This window comes from Indicator indicator, chromosome 24 (assembly GCF_027791375.1).
Source record: "Indicator indicator isolate 239-I01 chromosome 24, UM_Iind_1.1, whole genome shotgun sequence".
NCBI lineage: Eukaryota > Metazoa > Chordata > Aves > Piciformes > Indicatoridae > Indicator > Indicator indicator.
The window spans coordinates 12,233,850-12,256,601 of NC_072033.1; the positions used below are offsets into that span (position 1 = coordinate 12,233,850).

At 49.7% G+C, this 22,752-nt stretch overlaps 1 protein-coding gene across 1 annotated transcript; it reads right to left on the minus strand.

Annotated features, from left to right (window-relative positions):
- Positions 1-7,051: 7,051 nt before the first annotated feature.
- Positions 7,052-21,867, minus strand: RBBP8NL (RBBP8 N-terminal like). The gene is made up of 13 exons (XM_054392070.1): positions 21,801-21,867; positions 20,462-20,504; positions 19,437-19,532; positions 19,013-19,125; positions 17,847-17,919; positions 15,966-16,132; positions 15,375-15,457; positions 13,779-13,942; positions 11,656-12,460; positions 11,121-11,229; positions 9,003-9,064; positions 8,575-8,701; positions 7,052-7,170 (listed from the first exon to the last, which is right to left on the minus strand). The coding sequence occupies exons 1-13, from the start codon at positions 21,865-21,867 to the stop codon at positions 7,052-7,054; spliced, it is 2,028 nt and encodes a 675-aa protein (XP_054248045.1).
- Between the last annotated feature and the right edge of the window lie 885 nt (positions 21,868-22,752).

Sequence of the window (22,752 nt, forward strand, 5' to 3'; positions counted from 1 at the left end):
TGAAATATGGGCGCTGAATAAAAGGTAGATTTTGAAGCTGTCCTATCAAACACACACAGGTTCTATGTCTTTTCATATGGCTGTTTCATAAGATCCTCTTTTGCATACCATTGCAAGTGGGACATCAGCACTTATAGCATTAACAGCATTTAATAAAAATAGTAATAGGATTAGGATAGGAAATATAAGACAATGTTTTCTTGTAGGCTTCTATTAAAAAAAGCATACAGTGAAATATAAACTCTCCACTTTAAAATCCCAAGAACGTCCCTCAGTATCTTTTGCTATTCGATCTAGGTCAGATTTTGAGCCTAAATTATTTGGCAGTATCATCTCATATCACAGCTGAGGAAAAAAAAAATTTTGGGCTAAAAGGGAACGAAAATCCTTCCTGCTGGCAAGCTCATCAAATAAGCCAAGGGATAAATGGGCATGGAAACCTAGCTAGGCTTGCTGCAAACAATTCTCTAGAACCCATGATTGGATTGTAACTTACAAATGTGGTTTGGTTTTGATTTTTTTTTTTTTCATTCTCTTCTTGTTAAAACCTCTGTAGGATGTAAATTTTCCCACTGAGTCAATGCAGGATGAAGAAGGAGGGAGCCAGCCTCCATAGCTTAGTGGGTTGCTGACTTCAAAGCTGAATTTAGCGGTCTGAATGTTGCTGCTGTTACTGCTGGGGAGCTTTCAACTGCATCTGACAGGCAAACTGCCTCACAGTGTGTGAGTTCAGTGGGCATGTTGCTGTGTTTCAAGAAATCTGCTGCTAAAACTGACAGGTGGCACATCAGCATCAGTTCCACAAATGGCAGCAACTGGGTACAACCTCAAGCAACCTTTTCTCCCTGTTTCTTGCAATGAGGGAATCCCTGCAGCAGAGCCCGAGCTCTGTTTTGACTGGAGGTGTTCCTAGTTCATACACAGGGATGAAAGTGAGAAAGGCTGGACTCATCATGGTGCTGCTGCACAGCAGATTCAAGGTCTGGGCTGAAGCACACTCCAACCTTAACCACTGCAAAAGCCCTGGACAGACTGGAAGGCAGGTGGGTTTGTATTTACAGCAGTGTCATTCCCCAAATGTAAAGCATAACTCTGAAATCTCCAATACTCCACTCATCCTGCTTCTGGAGCTCCTGCTCTGCCTTAAAGGAATCTCTGGGTGGTGTGGACATGTCTGAGCAGTCAGGGCTTGTAGGAATAAGGAGCTGGTGTGGAGCAGGCCAAGCCTACAAGTCTTTATTCCAATATTATATGGGCAGTAGAGCCACCAAAGTCACCAAGAATTTTCTATGTGCAAGAACTGCAGGATTTGGTCTAAGCACCTGATACGAGACAGCATTTTTAAGTACATATGTGGGCTGGGTGTTACTTTTTTTGCAAAATCATGGCCCAAAACCAAGTAAAGATAAACAGGTCATGAATATATTTAGGCTGGGAACCAGAAGAACAGCCTTCTCGTTGGAGGAACTCCGAGTATTAAGATAAGGCACCAGAAATTTCTGTACAGACTTTTACAGCCTATGTAGAGAGTGGATGGGGATCCAACAAGGCTCACAGGGGATCAGGGTGGTCTTCAGAAGTGAGGGAGGATGATGAGTAAGTGCAATGTTCATCCAGAGCCTCTCCTGAACAGGCTCTAATCCAAGGACCTTGTCCCAAGGATGCTATCACAGTTCACCTCTTTTAAATCCTCTCCTTCAATCAACACACCCAGGGGGAACCAACACTCTTTGGAGTTAAGCCTCACACTCACCACATCAATCTAAAGACCACATCAATCTAAAGACCTCAAAGCCCAGTGGTTTTGAGGACTATGCAGTCTTCTGAGCTCACTCTCCCCCTCCTATTTAGTATATTTGAGAACATTCTTGGAGGTACCATTCGCTACATGTGTTGTGTATGTAAGGAATGATGAAATCCTGCCTCGCTGCATTCACACGTTGGACCACTCCTGCTCCCTGCTGGCACATCCGCCTCCATGGCTCCTCTCCTGCATTGGCTCAAGTTGTTGGCCCCACCACTACATTAACCATGCAATCTGCAACAGTTTTAATCTGCCTCCAGTCAGTTCCAGTTGGGAGTCCTGGTTTCTCCTGGCCGTTGCTGGAGCGAGGTGACCGTGTCCTCTGGATTCCTGGGTGCTCACCCGTGGTGGGTGATGCAATCCTCTGCTCTTGCTGCACATTTCATGTTGCAGCAAAATGGCATGCTGTGCCCCGGGAGGCAAACACTGCCAACAGACCTCTGTGCTGAAAACTGTGCCTTGGAAAGTGACTCAGGCTCTCCTGTGTGACACCAAGGGTTTAAAGCCCGTGGAGCTGATGGGTTTAATCATGGAGCTCTGCACTCAGTGGGGGCTGTGTGCTTGGGTCATGAAAAATGTATGTGGTGGTTACATGAGGGTTTGATTCATTCATTCATAAATCCTCTCCCTGCTCTACATGCAGTTGCTAATAGATCAATACTCTTCAGGGGAGGATCTTGCAAAATGTGTTTTCTTGAGAGGTCCCACGGGAGAGCAGCACATTGGGCAGCAAGTTTGGTAAGAGCAGGGAGTATGGAACTGGGGAACTCCCCAAGGGTTGGCAAAAATATTTGAGGCAGAGCAAAAAAGCTGTGATGCCCAAGGGATGCAGAAGGAACATGCACTTCAGTTCAAAATTCCTATAATAAATTTTGCTTAAGATAAAAGAGCAAAGGAACTCCCCAAATCTTTGCCTTCCAAGAACCACTGCATGCTGGGCTTGCTAAGCCTATCCACAACTTTACAGCCTCCTTTCAAAGGTGTAAAGCCTTGTCCCTGTGTGTTCTGAACACTTAAGTTATCCCTGCCTCCTCCAAGATGCCAGCTGTGCCCTGCAGAGCTGCACGTGAGGCTGCCTTGGCGTATCTGACCTTGGGAAGGACCTGCAAGAAATGCACAACCCAGTTAAATTCCCAAAAGAGGACTTAAGCAAGACTTCAGTAATGCCTGGAATGAGGTTTCATGTGGTGAACTGAGGAGTGAAGCCGTGTTTCCAAAGCCAGCACTATAAATGGGCATTACTGACTGATCAGATCTTGGTTTACAGGATTTCACTGCAGAGAAGGTGGTGCCCAGTCTCATGAGAAGGGCATGAATTAAGCCACCTTCAAAGTATTTATTGTCATAGAGGCAATTTCACCATGGAATACTGTAAGGGGACAGAATCTGATGTGCATTTCTCTATTTTTGGTGCTTTCTGTTCCTGCCTTGCAGTCAGCTGAGCCCCCAGCGCAGTTCCCTTTTGCTTTGAGCTCATCAGACTTCCCTCTTTCCTGCACGACATCATCTTTGTCACACATGCAACAGAGGAACCTTTGTGTGATGGCAAGAGGATTTTTCTGAGATGGAAATTCATATTCATGGCTAGACTTGCACAAACTTATTTCTTAGGAAATTTACAAATGAAGAGTCACTGAAAATGTCACTTTACTGCTAAATGAAGAGTCACTGAAAATGTCACTTCACTGCTAAATGAATATTCACTGAAAATGTCACTTTACTGCTGGGCTTCATGGGAGGCTGATGCACAGGGAGGACCAGGGCAGGTCTGCCAGCTGAGAGCAGTGTTCAGTACTGGGAGAACGATTCAACAGGTACAGATGCTGAGGATCAGGAAGCAGAAGAGTTGTGATAGTCTGTTATCAGAACTGCTTTGCATGATGGGCATTAACAGAATCACTTGTTGCAGGTCTGGATGGACTGAAAGTGAGCAGAGATGCTTGCACCATGTCTCTTCCAGATTCATGTGCAATTTCAAATAGTTCCTGACCTGAGCAAACCCAAGCTGTGCTCTGAACCCATCCCTCTGGGAAACCAGTTCACTGGCCCAACGGTCTGACCTGCATTGTGTCACTGATGACATCAGAGCTATAATTTGTCTAAACAAACCAAATGGGAGCTGCCAGTCTCCTAGAAGGACTGATCTGTTTCATGGGACAACTTCTCTTCTGCTTTATTGCTCTGTGGGTGGTAATTCATGCACTCTAAGGGCAATGCCAGTGGCTTTTGGGAGATCATTGTGTAAAATACCCTTCTTGTGATGAATAGAAATGGGGCAACCAAAGCAGTTTAACCCTGCAAAAAGCAAGGACTGCTCTTGGAGTCATTACCAAAATCCAGTGAAGTTATGAAAAGGTTGCTGTGCTTTCAGGGAAGTCAGCATCAGCACATGGAGCTGGACACTTCCCAGTCTGGGAGGACTTGTCAGTGCTAGGCTTATAATTGGACTTGATGATCTTGAAGGTCTTTTCCAGTCTAGGCAATTCTGTGATTCTGTGTGCTTCTGCAAACACCTCACCTTGAGCAGAACTGAACCTGCGCAGGAAAATCTCTGTGAAGCTCCAGATCCCTTTGCAGGTCTCAGATTTCTTCCTTTCAGCTGAACAGCTCAAGTCTGAGGCTGCCTGTGTATCGCCAAATCAATACATATATTTATCTGTCAAGAATGACATGGACAAAAGGCTGACAAGCATAATTACAAGAATTAAGGGCCTTCAGCAATTATCCATGTTTCTAGAACATGGGAGGGGCAGGTGACATCAAGTCAGGGACTGGGTGTGAGCAGTTTCCAAGGCTGGAGGAAATGCAGCGTACAAAGTTTATTTCTCTTAAGCACTTTGCTCAGAGCTGACAAAACTTTTTTTAGTTTATTTTTGTTTTTATAGTTTTGGGATGTCCCTACCTCTGAAATATGTGTCCCTGCCAGCCCCTCACACACATCCTGCATGGAGATATGAGGCATCAGCTGAAAATGCCTGCTGGAAAAAGGCAAGGAGCAACATATAAGTCTGTTAAATGAAGGTGAATTCTGTGGTCCAAGAAAAGAAAATCTCTGTGGAAAAATCAGAAATTGAGGAGTTCATTATTTTTGGCAGGGCTTTTGCACATTTTGCTTATCAAGTGTTCGTCATAGGGAGGGGATTATTTTATAGTCACATAAAGTCCCCTCCCTTCTTCAGGTCTCCTGATCCCAGGCTGCCTCCCTGCAGTCTGAGTGGCCTCTTCATGGGATTCCAAGATTTCAATTTTTTTTTTCCCCTTGGGTGGGGTGTTATTACAAGGCAGATTTATCCAACTTTCCATGTGTGGTCAGAGCTGCTCTGGGAATTGCTGCCCCCTGCAAGTCAGGCTGAGCAAGGGACAGACGCAGTGCTGGCTGCTTGGGACTGAAAAGGGAGGGTGGCAGTCATGGTCTTGATTCACTTTTTGTAGCCATGAACTGAACAGTTTGAGTTGGGACAAATCAACAACCTTGCACCCCTTAAGTGCCCATCCCCATCTTGTGCCAGCTCTTGTGCTCCATGTCCACATTGCAGCACTGAGGTGCAAAATGAGAGATGGACATTACGTGAGCTGAGGTGGTCCCCAGGAGAATCACAGGATGGTTTGGGTGGGAAGGGTCATTTTAAAGCTCATCTAGTCTGACCCTCCTGCACTGAACAGGAACACCTGCAACTAGGGCAGGTTGCTCAGACCCCCAAACACCCTGGAATGGGGCAGCTGGTGCTGGAGGGGCTGTTTTCTCTGTTAGACCCGGTAGCACTTCACAGCCTGCATGTCCCGAGCATTTCTGAGTGCAGACCACCAGGACGTTGATTCCCAGAATATCTACTGCTGCTGGGTAACTCACAAGCTGGTGTTTGCTCAAGTTTGTTCCTGCCACTGCAGGGGGGTTGGACTACCTGACCTTTAAAGGTCACTTGCAACCCAAACTATTTTATGATTCTATGACTTTGCTCCTCAGCACAGAGCATGAGGGAGAAGCTGCACCCACTATCCACAGCACATCTGTCTCAGAAAACCCCCAGCTCCTCAACCCTGCTTCCTTGCAGCTTTTTGGGGTAGGATTTTTTTTTTTTTTTTTTTTTTTTTTTTTTTTTTTGCTGAGGAGGTGGCAGCATGCTGTGAGGTGTGCAGAAATGGATGCTGTTGACAGGTTGGCCACTTGGCTTGCTGCACTTAGCCTTCCAGTCCTGTGAACAGGCGAACAAAACCACATCAAAATAGAAATAACTGCAGGTAAAGGCAGTCGTGGTACATCAGAGAGGGCAAGAACCCTCTCTGGCACTTCTCCTCTGGTCTCCCTCCATTTTGACACTGTTCCCCACATGTGTTCTAGGAACAACCCAGACTGGTTCGCGGTACAAGGTCGTGGCTTCAGGGTGCTCACTGCAGCCCTTTTCATCCCATCTCCAGCTAGAGAGTCTTGATGCTCTCACTTGATGCTGCAGGAAGACTTGCCCATGCTTAATGCACCAGAAAAAATGTTTAAGAACAGTTTATCCACATGAAAAGAAGCTGCAGGCAGTCCTGCCAAGGTCAGTGTGGAATGCTGCACTGGTGCTCTGCTGTGAGCCACAGCTGGGTCTCACACACCTGCCTTTTCCAGGCATGCAGGACACCTTGGGGAGAGGGGTACTCTAGCCCTCCCTTCCCATGCTCTTCTCCCCACCTTCTCCAGTGACATGTGCCACCTGTTCACCCATCTCTTTGCTCCTCACTTCACTAGAAAGGAAAACAGCAGAGTTTCTCTGGGTTATCCACACATGTATGAAACCTGGGTAGGGATTTAATCACTGGAGGTTTGTTCAGCTTGGTCACCCCCCTCCAGCCAGCCACCAGGAGCATCCTACATGAGGAGAGGGTCTGGGAAGTCTGTTCTCCTTGCATGAAATCCCAGGAAAGAACATGACCCAGAGTGAGTGATGCAAAGAGAATGTCTCCTCTTCCAACACCAGTCAGAGGGTCTGCTCCAGCACAGGGCTGGGGCCATTAAGTGTGCTGCTCCACCAGCAGTGACCTGACTGCTCCAGGTATCAGTCTGCATGGCTCTTGCCCAGCCTCTCCCAGGGCACCACGTGAGGATTTTCAGGTTGCTCTACTGATTAATGAGTCCTTATGGATTGCCCTCTGTCTGGCCCAGCACAGCAGGAGGAGTTGCTCTCCCAGCAGGGGTGGGATGCTGAGGTCTCTGAGCCCTCTCCTCTGGTCTGCAGCATCTGTGTCCCTTCTCATTCTGCTCTGCTGCTAGCTCTCCTCAGAGGTGGTGTTGTGAGAAGTGGAGCAGTTCTCTGGTTCCTTCATGACCCCTGCTGAGCACTGCTCCACTTTGACTTTCTTTTTTCCTCTCATGGACTTCCTAGCTCCTGTGAACAGCAAGATGAGCAAGGGAGTTAACCACAGAGCAATGGATTTACAGGTAATGAGGTCAGTATGGCTTCATCCCAATGTAGGGACGGCACAGGAAGAAGCAAAGCTCAGCAAAGGAGGGATGAAGAAAAAACACTCTCACACCAGATATACACAGGTGCCTGGAGGAGGCTTCTGTGACCCTGGAAACATGTGAAGCAGACAGAAATGGGCAGAGAACTGACCTGGTGCAGGAGTGTTCCCAAGAGGGTCCCCCTTCCAGTGTGGTACATGGCACACACCACATGCTGAGAGAGGTTATGCCTCTCCTTCACCCCACTCCTGCCACAACTGCATCCTCCCTCACCTGGGATATGCCCATCTAGTTCTGGATGGTGCCCACCGTGGGCTCCTGGAGAAGAGAAGGCTCTGGGGGGACCTTTTTGTGGCCTTTCAGTGCTTAAAGGAGCCAATAAGAAAGATAGGGACGTGCTTTTCATCAGGGCTTGCTGCGACAGGGGTCATAAGTTTAAACAAAAAGAAGGAGATTCAGACTAGAGAGAAGGAAGAAATTTTTTACACTGTGGGTGGTGAAACCCCAGCCCAGGTTGGACAGAGAGGTGGTAGATGCTCCATCCCTGAAACCTGGTTGTCTGGGGCTCTGAGCACCCTCCCTGCAGGGAGGTTGGACTAGATGACCTTTAAAGGTCTCTTCAACCCAAACCCTTCTATGGTTCATGCTTAAACAGCAGCTCTCTCTACATTTACAGTTGGGTCAACCCTTTCCTGTCTTTACAGATGGTACAAAGGTTTGGTTTTGTGGGTTTTTTTTTTGCAGCAGGGGTTTCTGACAGAACACTTTTTAAGGCCTGACAGACACACTGTCATGTCCTTGCCCTTATCAGGAACAGTTTTCAGCTTATTCACCTGTAGGAGACAGGGGTACAATACATTCCTGTGTCAGCAAGGAAACCTCTACAGCCATGCTGGAAGATCAACAGAGCTGTCAGAAACCTTTCTCTGAACATCAATAACTCACCCCTGGGAATTTGGCCTTCTCCAGTCACCACCTCCCTGACCTGCTAAGCAAACAGGAGGGTCGTAGCCCTGTTAGCTTAGGTGTGGGGAGTGTTCTCCTTAGGCTCCCCTGGCTAACCATTAGCAGGGGCTCCTCTGGCTGGAGGTACAACCCTTGCCAAAGCACAGTGCAGTGTGTCTTACTGCAGGGAAATGAAAGACTCCACTCAGTCACCTTGGGCAAACATCTATTTGCAGCTTGGTGTGCACTTGTTGGGGGAGGACCCTCCTCTCTGCTGCAGGGAAAGCAGCTGGTGCCCTTGGGCATTTCTCACAGGAGCCCCTCAAGAAGCAGCAGAAGTTATAGCCCTGAGCTGATACCCCAAGGAACTCCTCCTCCCTACCTTTTGTCCAGGTATCCTGTCCCCTTTTTCTCTTCTTCTGCAGCACATGAGCTTTGTCTTTGGTGCAAAAATACTTCCCATCAGTCTGGGCTTCTTGCAGGATATCATCTTCATATGGGGCAGCCACCTACATCAATGAGAAGAGAAGTCAGTCTGCAAACCACCCTGACTTTCTCAGGGTCCAGCAGTATCTCTGGGCACCTTTGTGACCATTGGCTACCAAGTGGTGACAGAGGCTGTTATGTTGACTAGACAGGAAGAGTGATATCTCTGTCCCTCAGCACCAAGTTGGGTAACTCTGGAATAGGGTTTGACACCTTGTGCAGGAAGAGTCATCCCCTCCTGGAGTAAGCTTAGGCAGGGACAACCTATCTTACACCTCTTGAACACGACAGCCCAAGATAATGGACCCAGGAGAGCAAACAAACCTCACTATCCGTCGTGTCTGGCTCATCAGATTCCTGCTTCCCAGACTCAGTGTCCTCATCATCTAAGGAAACACAAAAGGAAGGGGTTCTGGTTGGCAGGTGGCCCAACAAGCTCATGAGCAGATGCAGAGCCACTAGCCCAGGCTCTGAGGGCCATCGAGGCAGAAAACAGCTTCAGTGATAAACTGTGCTGCAGAGCAGAGACACTGTGAGCTGTGTGGCTTGAAATGAATGTTTGTGGGAGATCCAGCAGGACTTTGTCGGGAACCAGCTCCCAGTAAAGCTGTATCCATAGGAGTCTGGTACCCCAAGGTCACAAGCACTGCTTCAAGCCCGTGCAGGTTGGGAAGCTGAGGGGTGTTTAAAAGCCCAGGCTGTACCTTCCTGTTTGAGACCCAGGTGAGAAGCTTGTCTGGGTCAAGGGCCATAATGAACCATCCTGAAGTTTGCTGCTGGGGCTGGCCTATGGCTCTTGGCAGTGCTGAGGAGCAGAAGAAGGGAAGGCTGAGGAGCTGCTTCTCAGTCCAGCAAAAGGGGTTTGCTACACACAGATCCCAAGGCTGCACAAGCACAGCCACATACCTGGACATGCCAAGCAGGCACCAGACCTCTGCCCAGTGCTGCCCAACAAGGGGCTGAGCCCTGCTGGTGGTGGCATCACCCTGTCTGCACCCACAGTGGCACACCCGTGCCGGCCACCAGAAGGGCTGGGGACAGAGCTGTGCCATCTTCCAAGGGCATTCCAGGACATCAACACTTCTTGCTCCTGACACCCAGGTCTAGCCAGGGTGGGACTGTGGACAGGGTAGCCTCCCTTGCTGCCCCTGCCTGGGTGGGAGAGCAGATGCTGCTGCTTTTGGGCAGAGCCCCTGTAATCCCTGTCCTGTCCTGATGTTATCCTTCCATGGGTTAAGTTCACTAGGAAGTGCAGAAGAATTTGTGCATTGTTTCCTGGGCTTTGTGTCAACCTTAAGGTGAGAACTGAAGAAAGTCCTGAATTCCCACACCCAGAATGTAATCAGCTGAAATTCTTCTGCTATGATGCTATCTCCTTAGCATGTAAATCACAGAAGACCAACCTCCCTCCTCCCCCCACCACTCCTCCTCCCCACCACTCCCCCTCCCCTTTATTTTTGCTTTTTCCACTGTGCAAAATCCTGCTCTGGAGAGTGTTCCCAAACCGCTCTGACACGCCCAGACCAACTAATCCAGGAGAGCTCAACTTTCTGGCCGAGCCGGTAAGGCTGGCAGGGAGCAGCTCCCAGCAGACGTGCTTTCTGCTCTGCTACCCATGGCTGCTCCCTCCCACCCACCCCAGCAAACCCAGCACCCACATCCTGTGGCATTTGGGCAGGGAGAAAGCACCAAGTGTCCCCAGACTAAGGGCACTGCTGGAATGGTGCAGGGGAAGGGAGGAGAGCATCCTGTCCTATTTGCTGCAGGTAGCAGCATCCCTCCGTGCTCAGCCCTACAAGCTGTGCTGGCAGAGGGCACTGGAGCCAGGGGGCATAGAGGAGGATGAGTTTTCTAGTGATAATCCTGGAAAACTCTTGGATTGTACCCACCTGTGCTGGGTGACTTCTGAGCTTCTGCTTCCCTGAGAGGCGTGGGTAATGCTGGAGCAGCAAGGTTGCCTTGTCATGGCTCACCATGGAGTGGGGTTTGCCAGTGGGTTGGTGCTAAACCAACCTCTTTAGCTCCTGGAGAGCACTGTGCCACACAGCACAGTGCAGAATACTCTGCAGGGTGTGTAAGGGCACCCCATGAGTGGCTCCTGGTCTGTGCTGGGCAGAGATACTATGCTCTTCTCCAGAGCAGCTGGGGTTATTTTCTCCCTATAGATAGTGAGTGTGAAATTTGGGCATCTCTGGGGATGCAAATGGAGTCCTTAATGACACAAATGTGAAACTCAAAGTTCCCTCAGTGGTCCAAAAGAGCTGGTATCCAGGAGCACCTTGGGTCCATGGAAGGGTGTCCTGCACTGGTTCACTATTTATGTGGTCGCTGTGGATTGCAGGTGCTGCAGAGCCCATCACAGAAGAGCTCCTGCCTTAAGGTACCTTCAGCAGAATGCACCTTTTGCCTTCTCAAACATCACATTTGCCTGGGGCTTTTTACCTGCTTCTCCCTTCTGTACAGTGACAGCCAGCCTCACCCCAGTCTCTGGAAGAGCCTCAGGGTCACTCGGTGTGGAGCTGTTCGTTGGATGTGCCTGTGAGAGCCTGAGCTGTAGGATACAAAGAACACAAATGCTGCCTTCACTGGGCAGGAGGGAAGAACCAGCCCAGCCCCTGCATGATGACTGTGAGACCCGTGGGAACAAACATCACAAAAGTGTTTCAATGTGCTCATGGCATGTTTTAGGAGAGCCCAGCACCCCTCCTGCACCAACCTGTGGGATGGGGCACAGGTGCTGCCTGATCTTGAACCCATCTAGAAACCCCAGCTGGGCAGTGGAGAGGAGGGGATGTGAGGAACGAGGGTCGGGGCTGAATGGCTGTGGCTTCTCCATGTGCAAATATGTTCCTATACCCTTCCCATGCAGCAAAGCCATCCTTCCACAGCACATTAATAGTGGTCATAATGGTGCCAGCACCAGTGCCAGGCACCCTGGGGAGAAGGGGCCACAGTTGCCAACAAGAGCTGTACTCACCACAGTTCCATCCTCCTCCTCCTCTTCTTCTTTCTCCACAGTACCAGGCAGTGTCCGTGTGGCTTTGGACAAGCGGTGGTGGAAGCAGAAGTCATCTTGCTCTGCCCCATGCCTCCTGCAGGGGCCATGGGCTGCTGGCACAGCAGGGCTCTGCCGTGGGCTGCCAGCTCCCTGCAGCTCCCGCCGGTTGTGCCAGCCTGACTCCCTGCCACGGCTGGAGTCTGACAGATCCAGTGGTGCATCTGCACCATCATCCCTTGCCACCTTCACCTTTTCTCGGAGCTCAGAGCTGTCCTGGCTCAGCCAAAGCTCCTTCTCTTCCTTCCCATCTGCAGTGTCCTCCAGGAAGGACTTTTCCTCCTTGCATGCCAGCACGATGCTTGGCCATGGGGAGAGAGTCCTCTCCTCAGATGTGGGCTTTGGGTCTCCAGCTGCCCGCTGGCTTTCCTGGCACTGCTGCATGAGGAACTGCTGCAGCCTCTCCCTCTGCTTGAGGAGGTGCAGCTTCTCCTCCAGGTGCTGGTCCCTTACGTACACCATGGCAGCAGGGAGCTTCAGCAAGGCTGCACGATCTTCCCAGGCACCGCGCGACTGCGTCCGGCCCTCGGCGTCTTTGGCCCTGAGCAAGTGGCTGGAGAAACTGCTGCCATCCCTGTCTGCTGAGGCACGACTGCTTGCCAGCCCCAGCTGGTGCAGGGAAAGGTGCTTGTGGAGGAGGCAGAGCTGCTCCCTCCGGGTGCTCAGCTTGAGGTGTTCGTAGGACGGAGCGACCTTGGGAGAGTCTGGTTTGCTGGCTGGTAAATACCTATGAAAGGCAGGAAAAAAATAATCAGAGAATGGTTTGGGTTGGAAGTGACCTTTAAAGGTCACCTAGTCCAACCCCCCTGCAGTCAGCAGGGACATCTGCAACTAGAGCAGGTTACTCAGAACCCCCAAACCTGACCTGGAATGTTTCCAGGGATGGGGCGTCTCCCACCTCTCTGGGCAACCTGGGCCAGGGTTTCATCAGCCTCATTGTAAAAAAGTTTCTTCCTTCTCTCCAGTCTGAATCTTCCTCTTTTAGCATCACCCCTTACTCTGTCCCAAGAGGCCCTGCTAAAAAGTCTGTCCCCATCTTTCTTACAGGTCCTCTTTAAGTACTGAAAGGCCACAAGAAGGTCTTCCCAATCATGTTAATTAGTGAATTTTCCTGTTCTTTCCCAGCTCCTGCAGGTGATGTCCAGGGTCTCTCCTGCTCTTTGTTGCTCTTGGCATCATGCTTGCCTTTGGGTTGTGTGCTGGGGAGGAGGATCCTGGTAGCTGTGGTGGTCAGGCAGCCAGCAGTGGTCTCCACGCTGCACCCAGTGCAGGAAGCCATCACCATCTCACCACCCAACAGGGCTCTCCTGTTCCTGGGCCAAGAAGCTCCAGGCAGGGGGTCGAGGGAGGGGGATGCAGGGACTGCTCACATCAGCACTGCTGCTGAGAAGTCACTTGTCAAACCGTGTTCTACAATCAGAGGCATCCTAACTCCCCCTCACTGGGCTTTCTTAGTGCCTTGATGGCCTGAAGACCTCCAGAACAGCAGAGCAGCCCAGTCTGTCCTATTCTTACTCAATGGGAGATATTGACAGCTGTGCTAAGGTCAATGTAGTTCATGAACCTGTCCTGCAAACAGTTTCCATGTGTGCAAGCTATTCCCAGGAATGCTCAGGAGATCTACTCCCACTCTGGGCAACTCTGTCTCTACAGGTGAACTCACTGGCTTTACTCAGCCCTTTGAGCTTCTGGAAGTGGTGGGGAGGATAAGCTGGGGAAGTGCTGAGCCCTGCAGAAAAGCCCATGAGGAAAGATAAGGAGGAGCTGGGATTGTTGCCTCCTGTGAGGCAAGTCCTCCTGCAGGCTGGAGCTGAGGGCACCCAGTTCACTTCATGGGTCTGTCTGATGAAGCTGATCTCGTTGGGCTGGATTCCAGACATTTTTTTGCTGGTGTAAAATGGGAAAATCTGTTCCCATTTCTCCCCCCACAACCTCCCCCCCAGCTTCAAGGCTGTGGGAGAAGTCTGAAGATAAAAGTGGGCAGGTATAGTGAATACTGGCCACCACCTCACTACAGTCTGCCCACACCATGACCCATGACTCACGCCTCAAGTCTGGGGCTGTGCTCCCGCTCTGCAGGAAGAGGAGTCCTCCTTGCTGGTGGGGACACTGCTGACCCTGGAGGACTTTTCTCCAGGAGGCCAGGTTTGGAACCTGGTCTCACCAGGGCAATGGTTCCATGCAGCTGGTTGGAGATCCTCTGGGATGCCTGCAACAGAAAGTCCAGGTGAGGTGTGTTATGCACCCCAGGCTAAGGGGAGCCTCACCAAGCACAGATGCAGCTCTTCCTCAGTATGAACAAGACAGCTCCTAACTGCTCTGATACAATTCTGGTCCACACTTCAGCTACATTTTTATTGCTTTTCCCAGGAGATTTCCCCTTCACATTTTTGAGTGGGATCAGCTACACTTTATATGCTAGCTGAAGTGATTTGTAGCCCAGGAGGACTTGTACCTCCTTTTGAGCCAAGCCATGACTCAGTGGCTTAACCAAGATAAGACCCTGCAAATTCCCTGACCCTTAGTCAGGCCACTAGACTTCATTCATGCAATCTGCTGGCATGCACTGATTTGGTGTATTTCCAGTGGAGTACATGGCTGCAAGGCCAGGACATCATCATCTCCATCATGAAAGACTCACCACATGTTCCGACTTGATTTTCCCCTGCCCACCCAGAGATGTCACCAACCCTTCCTGCCACCCCTATTAATTATCCTCACAGCTGCCTGCAGTCTTACCAAAATCCCTTTTCACCTGCTCATTCAAGTTTTCTGTGGAGTCCAGGTAAGCACAGCCTGTGCCAAAACAGAAGCACCTATGTGGGTGTGGACACGAGCTTGAGTTCCCACGACCAGGAACAGAACTCCAGATCCTGCTCTCTCATCTCCCAGTGCCCAGTATCACCATATCAGTCAGCATCCCTCAGCTGACACCGTGCTGTCTGTGTTTTAAAGGCATGACAGGCTTGCATCAACACACAAAATGGCAACCACCAAATGCCAGGCCCTCGGAAAAGACCAATATTCATTATGCTGCAGATGGAGAGACATCTGTGATGCTCTTGGGCAGGGCTGCTGTGGTGTGTTTGTTCTCAGTACCCACAACACCCACAGTTTACATCTCCCCAGGCTTTTCCAACATAAACAATGCTCCAGCTCCTTGCTTGCTCAGATCATGGAGAGCTGACTCTGTAACTTGGGATAAGCTCCACTGAAATGTGGCTCAGCACCATCTATCTCCCCACATCCTTTGCTCCTCAGAACTTTCCTCGGCAAGACATCTGAGAGAGGAACCAGAGTTATGGGCAGAGGAGTCAAGGATGCTAGAGGTGTTGTCATGGAGGATAAACACAGGAGCAAACAAAGATGTGCACACTCACAGCAGGGACAGGAGCCTGTGCCAAACTCCAGATGCTTCTCTTTCAGCAAGTGGCAATTTCTGCAGAGAGGATGCCTCTGGCATTTGGTAGGTGCCCTCCTGGGCTCTGGCAATGGCAAACTGCTCAATTCTGAATAATTGTTTCACCCACTAAGTGTCTTCTATTCATTCCCTCTCCCAGTCTACCTCTCTTTATCCAGTTCAGATGTCCACAGTGGTGGGGAGCAGGCCTGAGGATATCAGGCTGCCTCAAACAACTCACCATTTCTGCGAGGCTGACTTCTTGGAAGACAGTGCCTGGAGACATCCTACTGCTTGGAGAGCTTCTCTGTCCTGCTGGCTTGTCTGCAAAAAAGACACACACAGCCCCCACGATGGTCCCACACAGATGGTACAGGCTGCCCTGCCCTGTGACATGCTGGATTCTCACAGCCCTCCAAAGAATGCCACTGGCTGGCACCAGCTACCTCCAACTGAAGATTTTGTGCCAAAATTTCCATCTGGCTTAAACCAGCACCTGATTAAATGTGCCCTCCACTGCATGTGTGGGTGGCAGCTAGGCAATGAGATGGTCTCTGCATGACATGGCTGGTGGATCCACAGCACTCATCTTACAGTGAAAGCAGCTAGAAGCTCTCTTGCTCTAACACTGAGCAGTGTTTTTCTCCCTTGAAATTAATTTCCACCCCCAGCAGTTATTCTGCTCATGGCAATATTGGTCCACCTGAGCTGCCAAGAGCTTGGTCTTTGCCTTCCAGACCCTTTCCAAAAGCAGCTACCCTTCCCCAAAGCAGCTGAGTCACTCTTTCCACACCCATGTCCCTCATGGGTGGCAGGAGCCAGCAGCACTCACCTTCTTCCAGCTCAAGGCCTGGCACGTCCTGGTGAGTTTCATCTGCCCCTTTGTGAACTACTTTCTCAGTGCTGGCATTCCTGCTCGATGGGGACAGTAAAGCCAAGGGGGAGCTGGGAGTGGAGCTGCTTTCTTTGGAAGTGACACCTGGGTGCTTTGTTGTATCCCTGTTGAAAGAAGGACACAAATGAATGAGAGGGGCAGGAGAAAGGTTTGAGAGCTGCTGGATGAGCTCTGGGTTATGGAGCCTGATACGTAAATATCCATGTTTATATCTATCTGTATGTGGATATACTGGATCCTCAGACTCACCTCCTTCCACTGCAGCTTATCTCTAGCTCAGCTGCACTCTGAGGCATGGGACAGGGCCAGCAGGACAGCTCCAGCTCTGATTTCCCCACTTGGCCGTGGGTAACGTCAGAGGAAGCCACAGTGTTGGGTAAGCCAAAAGCCAACTGTGGCTATTGCAAAAGCTCTGTGAGAACCTGTAGGTCCCTGGCTGGGTTTTCAGCCTGATGTAGGGCTGGATTCAGCACAGGGATGTGGTGACTGCCTCCCTTTACCAGACCTATTGGGGCTGATGCTCTTGGTCACTATTGAGGGAGTCACTGAGTTCTGGAGATCCACCCTTATGCCACAGACAAAGCCCTGGCTGGACCCTGGTGCCTAGATGGGTGTTTGGCTGGAAATCTTCCTACCCAGCAGCTCAGGGAAGAGCAGAGCAAAGCAGGAGCACTCAGTGCTCAGCAAACCCAACCCTCCCTACAGCTCTGAAAGTCCTCAGGCCTTGGGAAGCACCAGGGAGTATAAGCGTAAGTTTCTCTTTAAGCAGATGGTGATTCTGTGCTCCAAAGAAAACACATTTCTGAACTAATCCCTCCATGCTAATTCCCCTGAACTTTAAACCCTTGAGGAATGAGCTGATTTGTATGTATTGGCCAGCCTGGCAGGTTACTTGGCTTTCAGCACAGTGCTCTGCTGGGGTATGAACCTGTTGGTGCAGATTTCTTCTCCTTCTTAACCCTGTCTCAGTCCCTTTTGTGTCACTCTCCTTCCTCCCAAACACAACCTTCTTTCTGCAGAACCTCTCTGGATACTGAAGGAGGGGAACTGGTGCCATGGAAAAGATATGGAAGCCCAGGCTGGAGTGCATGGCCAAGGTGAGCAGCCCAGGGCTTTGTTTTTCCCATGCAGTCCCCCATAGAGGGGTGTTGAATACCTTTGTTCCTCAAAAAAAGGATCCTTGGATGCAGATGAACAGAGGCATAAGTAAAGGTCAGCAAGGACTTAGAGATCATTTTGGGTCTTTTTGTGTCCAACAATTACAGGAATCATGGAATGGTTTGGATTGGAAGAGATGTTTAAAAGTCATCTAATACAACCCCCATGCAGTCAGGAGGGACATCTTCAACCTCAACAAGTTGCTCAGAGCTCCAAACAACCTGACCTGGAATGTGTTCAGTTTTGGGGCATCTGTCACCTCTCTGGCTGGCCTGGGCCAGGGTCTCACCATTCTCACTATAAGAAATTTCTTCCTTCTCTCTAGTCTGAATCTCCCTCTCTCCCTCTTTTAGTTTAAAACCATTATCCCTTGTCCTGTCCCAATAGGCCCTGTTAAAAGGTCTGTCCTCATCTTTCTTACAGGTCCCCTTTAAGTACTGAAAGGCCACAAGAAGATCTTCCTGGAGCCTTCTCTTCTCTGTAGAATCTGTAGGAGTTAGGTGCTGAAATCCTCAATTTAGACACAGCCCTGTGGGGATCATAGAACTGCCAGGTTGGAAGAGACCTTAAGGTCATTGAGTCCAACCATAACCTAACATCTCCTTGTCTCTGTCCTTACCCAACACCCTCATGATGAATGAAACCCAGGAGAAGACTTACTCTGGGCTCCGGAGCCTCTTCAGTTCATCCTTGAGAGTTTTGTTCTCTTCCCTCAGACGATTTGTCTCGTTAGCTGTGGGGACACAAGTTGTGCTCAGGATTCAGCACTGCAAGGAGAGGGCTGCTGCTCCTCACAGCATGCTGGGGAGCAGGGGGGAGGAAGGAAAGGAACCAGGATTTGGAGGGATGCTGAATTTCCTTTCTCCTCTGAAAACACACTGGGACCAAGGGATAAAAGAGATAACTTTCCAACTTAGGTTTGGTCTGGACTAGGGGCTGCTTGCAGCCTGTCTGGCTTGGGCAGAGAGAACAATGGGGTGGTGGTTGTGGCACAATTGGGTGGATGTAGCTGGCATCCTGCCCATGAGCACCAGGATCACCTCTTATGAACAGGTGTTGTGTTAGGGGCAGAGCTGGAGGCTTTAGGAGGTTGGATGAAGGTCAGAGGGGTTGTGAGCAGCTGGGCACTGCAGCAAGTGAGAGCAGGCAGGCTCCTGTGCAGGGTGGGCTGCTGCCTTGGCTTGCTCCTGCTCAAAAGCAGCACTCAGAGGGCAATGGCATGACAGAGAAGATAAAGCAAGGGCTGCTGGCACCTCTGTGTCCCTTCTAAGGCCTTATCTCCTTTGCCCCCATGACCCTTCCTGGGCCAGCCGGGTCCCCAGGGAAAAACACTTGGAGCCTGAGTGGTGCTGGGAGCTCTGCCAAGGCTCAGGAGAAGATCCATCACATGTGTTGCTTGATTTCCATTTACCCGTGCTGAGCTGCTGCTGTGACTTCCCTGTCTTTACAAGAGTGTTGCTCCTGCCCTGCCAAATGGATCTTTTTCCTGGCAGCTCTCATGGCTTGGCCAGCTCCAGGCTGCTCTCAGTGTGAGTCTCTCTCATTTTTTTTTGGAGATACAGAGAGCTGCAAGCTTCCAGCTCTGCTGCTTCATGTGGGCAGCTACCTCTGCTTGGGGGGGATGTGGGCTGCCATCCACAGTCTCAGTTAGGTCTGATTTTTCCAGGCCCCCACACTCACATTGGCTCCATCCCTTCTCCCTGTCCCCAAACCCTTCTGGGTACACAGACACTGGAGAGGCTCAAACACAAACATCTGGGAGAGGCATTAACTGAGCAAAGACCCAGCCAGGCAAAGCCGAGCTTACAGCCAGTGGTGGTACCTACTGAGGATGAAGATGTGCTGCAGGCTCTGGAAATGGGAGGTCTCATACTCATTCTGCTTCTTTTTTGCCAGCTCCTGGGTGACCATGCATCTGTCACAGAGTCCTGCTCGCAGCCTGGAGGAACACCCATGGCCAGCAGGTTGTTACCACACAGTTCCCGTGGGGGCAATAAGCTCCTGCCTTCCCCATGGAGAAGTGACAACACCCAGAATTGGTGAAAGGGGTTATCATCCATAAAACCCCACATTCCCACCCCTTTAGAGCCAATCCCACCACCATCCCAAGCTCCCCCAGCATCCAAGTATGAGCACAAAGGAGGTTCTTGTGCTACGTCCCCATTTTGGGAAGGAAGCAACCCCCAAACTCTCTCTATTGAGATGAACTCTCTGCCACCAAACAGCATCCTATTGAGAAATCAGTCTTACCTGTTTTCTAACACTTTTATATTCTCTTTAAGGACCTTCTGTTGTTCCCTTAATTGGTGGTTTTTAGCAAAGAGCTCTTCAATTCTCTGGGTATCACTAATTGAAGAACCAGAACAAAGACAAGAGGGTTATTAGATTTCTCCCCCACATTTGTGCCTTTCTCCACAGTGCCCTGTCAAGGGGAAGGATTTCTGCCCTGAGCATGCCACGCTGTGCACACCAGGGTGGCTGGATTGCTTTTTCTTGTGTAGCAGGAGGAGAAACAAATGTGTTAGAGCCCAGAAGTTGCCATTCAACACCCACCCTCGGAGTGAGCAGCTTGCTTTGTCCCAGTTTATTGCTTCCCAAGACAGTAAGTGTCTATCAGCATAAGCATCACTTGGTGGTGGAAGGCAGACTGAAGATGGACTGGGATCATAGACTCACAAAATTGTTTTGGGTGGAAAGGGGCCTCTAAAGGTCATCTAGTCCAGCTCCCTGTGGTCAGCAGGGACATCTGCAACTAGAGCAGGTTGCTCAGAGCCCCAGACAACCTGACCTGGAATATTTCCAGGAATGGGGAGTCTACCACCTCTCTGGGCAACCTGGGCCAGTGATTCACCACCTTCAGCATAAACCCTTGTTTCTTTACATCTAGGCTAAATCTCCCTCTTTTAGTTTAAGCCCATCACTCCTTGTCCTGTCACAACAGGCCCTACTAAAAAGTCTGTCCCTATCTCTCTTATTGTCACCTTTAAGTACTGAAAGGGCACAATAAGGTCTCCCTGGAGCCTTCTGTTCTCCAGAGTGAACAACCCCAACTCTCTCAGCCTTTCTTCATTGCCCCAAGCTCTGCCTGTGCTGGGGACTTGAACAGCTAAAGTCATCAGAAAGTTTGAATTTAACCAAGCCATGAGGATAAATGGTGATCTGGAAACCAGACAGCCTCAGAGGGGTGCCCAAGAGGTGTGAAATGAGCTGGTGTGCCCTCCCCTCCACCTCACATCCCACCATGGCATGGGCAGAGCAGATGTGGCATTGCTCACCGGCACTTCTCTGTCGTCAGCTCTGTCAGCTTGCTCTGCAGACCTGGAACAATTAACAGAGAAGGAGAGAGGCTATTCATTGCCAGATCCCTGGCACTTTGGAGACAAAATGCAATGATGGAACTTCAGGAGGGTGCCTGGCTGTGCAGAAACCTCATCAATTTACAAGCCTCATTTCTGAGGAGGAATAAGCAGCAAGCAGTATCACCGTTTAATAGAGGTGGAGAAGTTGTACAAAATGTGAGCACATTTTGTATTTTCCACCATTTAATGAAGCTGCATTTCCCTCCCACCCCCAAAAGGTCTGTTTTGGTTTTATTTCTACTTATTTCTCATTTCAATATGCATTTCCCAGGTGGGCCATATTTTATAGCTCTCAGTGCTGCAAAGCATCTTGGAGGATATTTACAGCTGAAGGAGAGCAGCTTTCCTTGATGGATCTGCAGATGTTTCATCTTGTCAAATCCATTTTATGCAAAGTAGATGTAAACATGTGGTTTAAATTGCTCAACAGTTTCCTCTAAGTCTCACATGGCTTGAAATTACTCAAGAGAAGAATGAATTCATAAGCCAGAATCCTCCCAAAATGCTGTTGTTTTGTTCATAATATTGATATTGGGAATTATTCTAATAGGAAAACAATTGGATCTGGCATTCAGTTGCTTAACCTAATGGTTCTTACTTAAATAATGCATGACCTGAGGAATAATTTATTTCCTGTAGGAACAAACTATCCAGCCTGACTCTAAGGTTGCTTTAACAGAGCTTCATACTCTGCTGCTTCTGTCCTATAGATTATTGGATCTTTTTATTTTCCCTTTGATCTCTCAGTATTCAAATATAATCCAAGCCACGCTGCTTGGAGAAGATGCCCAGCAGTGTGTGCAACCTGCAAACCTCACTGTTCACCTCTATCACCAATCATGGCAGTGAGAGCAGGAAAGGAGTCAAATCCCTCATTAATGCTTGGAGCAAATGGGATTTGTGCAGGGACTGAGCATCTCTGCTATCCAGGAACATCAGATGCAGAAATGTCCTCTCTCTTCTGTCACTCCTCATCATCCAAAAAGTTACTGATTTTCTCAGTGAACCTCCTTCTCCACTAAGGTGGAGATACAAAGGTGCCATCAGAGGGTGTGCTCCCCTGAGGGCCAGGCTTGGAGCCTGTACCCCCCATCCATCCCTGTGGGTGATGCTTGTTGAGCCCTAATTCCCAGTGTTCCCTAATCTGCACCAGCTCCTGCTCCCTTCAGGCCATTGGAAACCAAAGAGATCAAGAAGACATTACAAAGACATGGACCTTGGTCAGTTTTTCATGAGACTTCTCATGGCTCCTTACCTTGGACCTCTTTCTCGTGGATTTCCTTGAGTTTATTCAGGAATTCTGCAAAACTCTCTGTAGTCATGTTCAGGGCTGTGCCACACGCTGGGTTGCTTCCAGCACAAAGATGTCTTCTCCTTTCAAATTATTCAGGTTTCAGTCTAAAAGAGAAACCAAAAGTCCAATAAAAGAGAAGTATCTTATGTATATGATGTTCTGTGGAGATATAGAAACAGGATGAAGCCCTGAAAGTCAAATAATTTGCTAAGCCACACACATGCCTAAAGCAACAGGCTCACCCTGGGGGGCACATGTCCAAACCTACCCAGCCTGCCTCAGCCCTGGGCTGAAGACAGGAGCAAAGTGGAAGAGCACTGAGAGCCCAGCTGAAAAATCAAGCCTTTCCTCTACTTTTTGAGCTGTTTAAATCACATTTCTCTGGGATGAGGCAGGGCAGGGCACCTTCTTGAGGAAGGGGCCACAGGACCCTTGTCAGAACCACATTTCTGGGGACTAATGATGGGAAAACTCATGGCAGTTTTGGTGATTGAACCTGATGGATCCATCAGGTTCAAGCACCAAGTCCTGAGATGCTCCCATGTATCCTTCCTCCCTCTGGCAGCAGACTTACTTCTACAGAGGCAATACATTCCTCTTGGCCACCCCACTGGCACCACCCAAACTTCCTGTGTGGCTGCAGCTACTTTGAACCCTTGGGAGACACCAAACTGAGTGGTATTCACCTCATTTTACAGAGAAACCTGGAGAAATGATGTGCAGAGCTGAGCCCCACAGGAAGCCTGGTGGGTGCAGAGCTGATGTGGGCACAGCACACATGAGGGTAGATGTAAGCTGGGGCACCCTGGGGTCTCTGCTCTTCCTTCCCCTGCCTCAGTTTCCCCACTGATGTTATGGGGTTTTAATGTTCCATCAATCTGATCACCATCATTTAGAGCATCAGTTATCAGAT

Excerpts from the sequence above, each read along its gene's own strand:
- RBBP8NL (XM_054392070.1), bottom strand. The coding sequence starts at position 21,867 with ATGACTACAGAGAGTTTTGCAGAATTCCTGAATAAACTCAAGGAAATC. Across the intron at positions 19,533-20,461 it reads CTGACGACAGAGAAGTGCCG|TGATACCCAGAGAATTGAAG; the intron begins GTGAGCAATGCC and ends TTCTTCAATTAG. Across the intron at positions 12,461-13,778 it reads CACAGCCCCAGACTTGAGGC|GTATTTACCAGCCAGCAAAC; the intron begins GTGAGTCATGGG and ends TGCCTTTCATAG.